The sequence below is a fragment of the Python bivittatus genome, unplaced genomic scaffold (genome assembly GCF_059951505.1).
Source record: "Python bivittatus isolate LINGU-HERP-01145 unplaced genomic scaffold, Pbiv_v1 ctg000480_np1212, whole genome shotgun sequence".
Lineage (NCBI taxonomy): Eukaryota > Metazoa > Chordata > Lepidosauria > Squamata > Pythonidae > Python > Python bivittatus.
This window is the reverse complement of record NW_028277075.1, coordinates 28808174-28816628: the sequence shown is the minus strand read 5'-3', so window position 1 is coordinate 28816628 and position 8455 is coordinate 28808174. Positions and strand designations below refer to the sequence as shown.

The window sequence follows — 8455 nt, the reverse complement described above, 5'->3', positions numbered from 1 at the left end:
CTGCAGAGTACCAAATAGCTAAGGACTGGCAATTAAACCTAGTAGTGTTGTGATCTTAGTCATCAGAGAGTCATGACATGATTTTTTTAAAAAAGAAATACTACAAGCTGAGTTACATAGCCAATGGATCAGGGATTGGAAGTGTGACAGCATCTGCTGCATTTAGAGCTGACTCACTGCTGGACTTTCTTCTTTGCTGGTAGTCCAGCTCTTTGATGAATATAAGGATGATTGGCCAGTCTTTGAAGCAGAAGGAAGGATTATCCAAAAGTCTTCAAATTCCAACTCTCTCTTTCTCTCTCTCTGTATGCAAAGAGTCAAGGTCTCTGAAAAATTGCTAGTTCTTTCACCACCACCACCCCTATTTTGAATTGTCTCAGAATCAAAGCAAACCAAGAAAAATACTTTTAAAATGTATGTTCATGTAATGTAATGAATTATCTTCTTAAAAGATAAGAAATCCAGGAGGTTAGGCTTTTAATTTTTTGCAGTCTAAAATTTATTTCAACAGGGAACCAGGACATTTACTTGAACAAAGTGCCATGGTTGAATCAATTCAGAAATTATATTGGGTGTTGCTGTAGATGCACACAAAAGTTAGACAAAGTTGTTCTTACCAAATGCTGCACACTGAAGGACCATGCTAATATCTGTGGTGTGTAATTCTCTCTTCTTCTTCCTCCTGACTCTCCATGGACCTAGGAAGTCTCTGAATGATCTCAGGAAATCCAAGAGCTGAATTCATGAATCTTTATATAGCTCAGGTGATTTGCTCACTTGCTTGGCAACTCTGTTGCATCAGTGGACTACTTGCCTTGTTTGTTGAGTAGCTCTTGAATAACCCCAGAACAAATTCCACTATCAGAGAAATTGCCATGGCACACAATGCGGACCAAACATACTGCTTCCTATAACAGTTCTTGAAGAACCGCTGTCATCTTCCTTTTCCTCTCAATCAGCATTTCTCTTGCCAAACATTGTCCTTGGTAAAGGCTGCTGAGAGGATAGCCATGCAATCTCAGCCATACTGAACCACTGCACAGAGAGAGTTTTGTCACTGCAATCCCCAGTGATGCACTTGTTGGAGGACGCATTATCCCATTGCATGGGTATGGGAAGCAGAAGACATGGGTTGGTTGACTTGACATTGTTTGGCATGCCAATGACATTTTCGGCATGCCAATGAGTGCCTTTTATCCATCATATGAATATGTTATACCCTTGCCCGGACTCCCATTTTGTCAATGCCACAGGTTTTCAAGATGTTCTTATTATTTTATTTTTAGGGCATGGACTATTTACTTGTCCTTAGTATAAGATGGCACACAAACCCAATATGGAGCAAATGATGACTTAATAGTCCTGTATTTATCAGTGAATGCTAAGAAGTAGTACTGTTGGATGTCACCAAGGTAGTATCAGCCTGTGGCAGACTGGCAAGTCTGGTGGCAAATTGCCTTGACAATCTTAAAGATACCCCCAGTTCTCACTGCCATATGAAGTCCCTAGATTCAGATAGCAGGTCGGGCAGGAGATGCTATTGTTCACTGACACTGTCTGTAACTGGGCAGCATTGCAACATTGGTAGAATTTGGTGCAGCAACCCTACCAGGGCAGAGCCAAATATCTAGGGCTGCTTCCTAGAATGTGTGATACAGTGCATTTGCAACCAAAGTGATCCATATTGAGTAATGCCTGATGTTATATTTTGATCTCCAGTGTTAGCCTGACTGATGACTGAGATATGTGTGGCCACATGCACTTCATTGTTAATGCTGGCCTACAGAGATCTCTTCACAGCCATTTTGATGCTGGTTACCAGTCCAGGAGCAACTACCACTGTGAAACTGTTTCTTCTATGCATCTTACATGGTAGAAGAATGCACCAAAACATTCTTTGAAAAAATATTTTTTGGAAGAATACATATCATTTGTCTAGCAATTACTTCTATTGATAATACTCTATTCTCCAAGTGTTATAGGTTCCATGTAATCTTTCCAAGAAAATGTCTTCAAACTGTCAGCTGGATTTTCTTCGAACAGCAGCACTGTGGATGTCTGTGGTAAATGTAGCAGGTGAAGATGGGGAGTGGGGACTAGCATGCATGTGGCAACGTAAGACATGGCTGGGTTTTATGGGTGGATGCCTTGTTGAAAAGAAAACAGCTCATCCCAGCCTAGAAGCAATAACTAGTGTGAAATATGACAGCAGTTTCTCCTAGGTATTCTACATTATGGAGGAAAAATACAAAAGATACTTTGAAGGATTTATTGATGAATGTATGGGGATTTTTGGAAAGTAAATCAATGGATTAATAGGACATAAGTGCACTGGTGATATATAAGTAATGCAATTCTTTTGACTTATCAAGGAAAAAGCAGAAATCAATAATATTGCAGTAGGTGGGGTAAGCGAGGAGGTATGATGTTCCAGAACAGGAACTATGGCAACCAACATAGCTGATTTTTGGCATTGGATATTTGACAAAAATGTGGGAATACATGGAAGTTCACAGAGCAGAGCAATAACACAAATAAGAAATATAATCTTGGAGAGATCCACAAAGAGCTAGGAAAAGTGCAAGGCTGGATACAAACATCTCGAGAACACAACTTCATATACTCTTCCAGCCAAGATCAGGTACTAGCGGAGAGTCGATAAAAACATCTTCCTGACCCACTCAGTAGTCTTGTGTGATTTAAAGAAGCAGCAGTGCCAGATTCCCCATTTATTGTCTCTAATAACGGAAGGACGGGAGGGTACTTGGTTTTGTTGCAGTTCGAGAATCAAATGTTCAGATTTTGAAGAAAGGAGGGTGTCAGTGTCCCTCACGCCATGGAGGACAGACTGACTTGAACAATTCTGCAGCACAGGGTTTCTTGTATTAATTAATTATTATTATTAATTAAATCAATTTATATAGCTGCCCATCTCACCTCAGGTGACTCTGGGCAGTGTACAAGAAAGAAAGGAGACTCCCACTGAGGCAAATTCTCTCTTCAAATCTGGTTCTTCCATGGAGTCTCCCAGCTCATGGGGCAGATTCCAGTCCTAAATTCATAGCAGTCTGCTCTGTGCATGCTTGGGCTTTTCCTATTGCAGGCAAGCGTGCTGATTGTACAGGTGGTCCTTGGTGTGAAAAAGAAGATGATTCTACTAAATGAGGACCAAAAACATGAAGAAAAGATAGTGCTACTAGTAGAAGATGTGAGAAATCCATCACTGCGTTATGAGGAACTGTTAACGATCATTTCCAGCTGAATTCCTCTAGTATTATAACTGTCAAATTGGGGAAGGCTGCCATAGGACTTAATTTCTCTCTCTAGGTTTTACTGAAAGTTTATGGATTAATTTTAGAACGTTTTAGCTCTGCGATACAGAAATTCAGGTAAGAGTGATACCACTTAAATACAATTGATATATATCAGAAGTCTTTTCCTTTCAAAGAAGGGTTTTTCATAAACCAACTTGAAGGAAAAATCCTGTTAAAATGGAATTTAAAAATTAAGACCCCCACCCACCCAACCAGATTAGCTCATTTAGCTTTTTGTGTAATAATTTCCGTTACTTCCAGGCTTTATCTGATACATTGTGTATCATTAGTGGTTTATGATTTACTGTTGATTTTCTCCTTTTTTGATTCTGCTGGATGAATTCTTCCCCCCGTCTTCTAAACATGTATATTAGTCTATTTCTGAAATGCACGACCAGGCCAACACAAATAGAAGCAGCACAAAGGGCATATATTAATCCTCCTACCACTCTAGCTTTTGTAAAATTTCTACTGACATAAAGTTGTGTAGTTGGTCCACTGTCTACGCTGCCTCCATAGCCTTGTTTTTGACAGTTGGGAGGTTTCCAGCCATAATCACAGTGACAATGTTTGTGACTGTTGCACACTCCCTGATTATGGCACTTTGTAAGATTACAATCATACATTAAGCTGGCTACACTGACACACTGCTGATTGATGCACATCCTGCCATTACCACAAGAAGTGCTATCCTTCACTGCACCAAGATCCATTATCTCCATTCCAATGTGGTAGTCAGTACCTCAGCATTGTGTATTGCCAATAGAAGTCTGAACTATTGTACTGTGTTCCTCTAAAGAAGGCAAGCTTTCCACACTTTCACACTGGATACGGCCACACAGGATATTCTCAGCTTTACATTTCTTATAATTATTATATTTAAGGCCACAGTTTCCAAAACGATCACCTTTAGCATTCATTTCCCTGAAGCAAACACCAGAAGCAACTGTTGCTGTGCTGCCAAAGATGGTTTTGCACTGTATATCATGAGTATTGCAATTCCCGTGATAACAATATGCACCATCACTGCACGGGGTACCATCCAGCACATGAACATCTTCAGGACATCTTTCAGAGGTTCCATTGCAATATTCAGGAAGATCACAACTGCTGATCTTCTTTCTGCAAACAGTTCCAGCATGATGATACTGACACTTGTCACAACATGGTCCAAATGCACAAGTGGCACCAGGACTCAACATACAATTAGACTGGCAACATGGATCTGACTTGCATTGAGCTGCTGAACCACAATCACATTGCTCTGCATCATCCACTACCTTGTTTCCACAATATTTGATGTTGTATGTTTTATCTGGATTTGGTGGAACTAATAAACACTTCGCATTTCTGTACTTGAAATAATCCTTAAAGCTGCAATTGCTGAATTTACCATATTTTGAAAGAACCGGAGCCATAATACACTGAACTCTGTCACATGTACAATATTTTATATCATGGCTTATTCCAAGAAGATGCCCTAGCTCATGAACAAATATCAAAGATATAGTGTACAAGCTTGTGGTTATATATTGTTCAACAGCAGATCCATAATCATTTCTACAAATTCCTCCTCTGTATGCTAATCCCAGATCAGTAAAATGCTTGTATGCAAATAAATGAGCAGCATCATTCCTTAGACGTTTTTGCAGTGATAGTCTTCTCCATTCAGTGAAAGCTCTAAGGGTCCTATGTATATTCTTACTAAGCTTTATGAGATTTTGTGACCAGATTTCCAGTCCAGCTAAAGACAATTTAACAGTCAGTGGTTCATATAATGAATTTGCTACATGAAGAATAGTTATAACACTCATAGCAGTTAGAGTTTTATTTCTGTTAAATTTCAAATATCGTTCATAATCTATCACAAAAGCAATCTCTGCATATCTAGTGCGTGGCCACCAGTTAGAAGCACTTCTATCATGTAGATTTTCTGTTTTTGGTATGATGGCCTTTTGATACAGTTTCTCTTCTTCTGTTAGCCCACATCTCATGGAGATAGTACCTTCCTCTTCTTCTAGAGAATACACAACATGTTGAAAGATAGTAGATGCCTCAACTGGCTCAATTTCATATGTCTTATTTTCTAATTGCAATATACCCCTGAGTCCTCCTGAGCAAAAGCTGAGGGTGACCAGAGAAGAGGGTTTATTCTGAACAAAGCCATGGTAAAAGCAGTCATCCCTGATGAAAGGTTGGTCCACCTGGAGATCCCCTTCTTCACTATAGGTGAACACAGGGAAGTATTTAGGGACCAAACCCCACTTCTGTCTGAGATGCACCACTTGGTCATTCCCTCTAATCTGCAGAAAACAGCTTACATACTCTGGTTCCTCATGTCCGGACTTGGGAGTCAGTTTCCTTGGAATGATTACTTCATAAGAAATACGCCTGAAGCCTGGAGGCCATCTCTCTTCAACAGTCTCAGCCAAGCTGTTCCTCAGCAACATCACAAATAGCCATAAAATATAGTTATTCATTTCCCAGAAATGAATAATAAAGAGGAAGGAACCCATCAAAATAGAACCTCTGACACCTTATTCATGGAAAGGAAGACCACTATATCTTTTGTTGGACTAGAGAAAAATGAGGAAGGATGTGTGTGAATTAGAAGGTGAAAGGATTCTGTACATAGCAACAATATGTGGAATTCTTTGGAATATGGGTGGAGCTTAATAGAGTAAGAACAAAACCTGACAGGAAAGAAATGGTTTGTACAATGCTAAGTTTTAAGTTTGAGGCCTCCTTAGTGGAGGGTGGGAAATAAAAAGGAAACTATCCATAAATGGACCAATATGGGCCAGACACTTTAGGTAGTAAACCAATGACAATTGGTAAGTTTAGTATAAGGTAGATTTTTTCCCCTTCTTTTTTAGTCTGTTTGAGTTTTTTAATCTTTACTCCTTTTGGGTGGGGATTCTATTATTTTTTCTTTAAATTTAAAGATTGTTTTGTTTAATTGTGGGTTTTTTTTAGTGTACTTAGGTGAGTTGTCAATATTTGGTACCTTGAAAAATAAAAAAGGAAATAATCAAAATGGCATTCTTCCAACTAAAGTAATATCTATTGTTACAGTGCAAATTTATGCATATATTTCTAATATACAGCAGTCTTATATCTTCTTTATTTATGCACATCTTAATTACAATGTAACTTAGCTATCTAGTAATGCATTTATTTAGAGAGCTTCCTTAAAGTTTCTTGATTCAACCACTCCTTTATCCACATAGTTGCTAAACTTAACTACTGGTTTTGTTATGTTAATTCCTTCTCTACAGAGCTTTGTTCTACCTTTGCTTGCCTGCTCCTAGCCTTTTCAAGGGAAAGAAGAGGGAGGAGCAGGGAAAAACAATTTTTTTGCAAGCCCTCTTGGAAAGCCAGCATCTGGATCACTCTTTGCCACTCCATAACAGCTCCTGGGTTGACATTTCCAATGTAGACTGAAGTGGCATGAAAGCACAAGCAAGCAATTAAATAAACTGGTCTGGAAAGTCAGTTCTGTGGTAAAGCAAGGAGGCAGTGGCTTGTGCCAATCCCATCCTCAGTATTAATTTGTGAATCTCAGATTTGTAATTTTTAAAAAAGAAATTAAAGCCAAACTTGGGCGAAGTATCACAAAAGGCTGAATTGATGGGTCTGTCTTAGTTTCTATCTTTGTGTGCTTTGTATCTAGAAACTATAAAGTGATACGAAACAAACTAATTGCAAATGCATGAAAGTAGGTTGTTAAACTGGATCAGCGGTTATCATAATCATGATCACTAAATAAGAAAGGGAGCATATTTAACTGTATACTATGTTGGCTTGGTTTTCTATTTCAGGACTTAAATATACCTGTGCTATCTGCTGACATACAATGCCCCTCCTTTGTCTGGATTGCTAGACGTTGTTTCTGGAAAGTTTACAGAGGAGTTGACAGAGGTGTTCTTATGGCAATCTGTGAATGTGTGTTGGGAATATTAGCATAAAAGGGAATATTTCATACACTTGCTCCTATATTTGCTGTGGAAAAAAGGAAACAATACTGAGGTCACCTTTTCCATCTCCTCCTAGTTAGCTTGAAAGGGGGTATAGCACTACCTTCTGGTACAAAGACAGGGACTGACTCCCTACTGCCTGCTCACATGCTCGCTCACCAGCCTGTCATAGGAAATGTGGGCTAGTAAGTAGCAGGATTAATATCTAGTATGAGACCATAGAGAAAAAGGAAGGCATAGCAACATAACTTCTAAGGTTAAATGCATTGTAAAGTCAACAACTACAAGGCCTATTGGTTAAAATCCTGTTAAAGGTGGAATATGGATCATCTAGTATAGAGGATACCTACACCTGAAGAAGCCCAAGTAGGATGAAACTGGTTATGTAGTGCCTTCTAGTGGTCAAGTAGATAATATAACTTCTGAAGCTATAAAAGTCCCCCCTTGAGGCCTCTAGCATGAGGCCCAGACCAATAAACTCACAAAACTCTCTAGTATGAGAGCATATAGAAAAAAGGAAGGCACACCTACGTAGCTTCTATAGGTTTGACTGAAGACAACTGGTCTAGGACTGGCAAAGCTGGATTCCAGATGGATCCAAGATGGGGACAGTCCTGCTTTTAGTAGAACGCCCCCCCCCCAATTAAAAACTAAAAAACCACGAGGCCATCAAAACTAACTTTTTAATTAATCATTTGTTAAGAATATTGACAAAAGTCCACCCAACAAATACAGCTCTTAATTGCTTTTCTATATTAAGAAACTTCATTTCCAATTTAGTGATCCTGCAGAATTGCCAAAATTCTTGACTATATCCATTAATTTTAAAATTGATTCTTTAGTATTTGAATTAACTAGAGCTACATCATCACAAATTAATTTTCATATGAATTGCTTTAATCTGTATACTTATATTTCAGGATGTTCTCACGTCTCAGACAAGGGTTCTATAGCAAAAACAAAAAGTAAGAGGGAGAAACAATACTTTTGTTTTGACACTTGCTTAGTGTTAAATAAGGGAGAATCTATACCATTTAATCTTAAATTAGCTTTTTAAATCATAATAGAGTTTGTATAAAATTACCTCCAAAATTGCTTTAACAAAAATTGATAAGACCAATTAATTTTATCAAAGGCGTTTGCAATGTCTAAAATTATTGCAAA

At 38.5% G+C, this 8455-nt stretch overlaps 1 protein-coding gene across 1 annotated transcript; it reads right to left on the bottom strand.

Moving 5' to 3' along the window:
• Window positions 1–3903: 3903 nt before the first annotated feature.
• Window positions 3904–7236, bottom strand: LOC103068076 (disintegrin and metalloproteinase domain-containing protein 20-like). Its single transcript, XM_025166723.2, has one exon. It carries the CDS (start codon window positions 5828–5830, stop codon window positions 4058–4060), a length of 1773 nt encoding a protein of 590 aa, XP_025022491.2. The 5' UTR covers window positions 5831–7236; the 3' UTR covers window positions 3904–4057.
• Between the last annotated feature and the right edge of the window lie 1219 nt (window positions 7237–8455).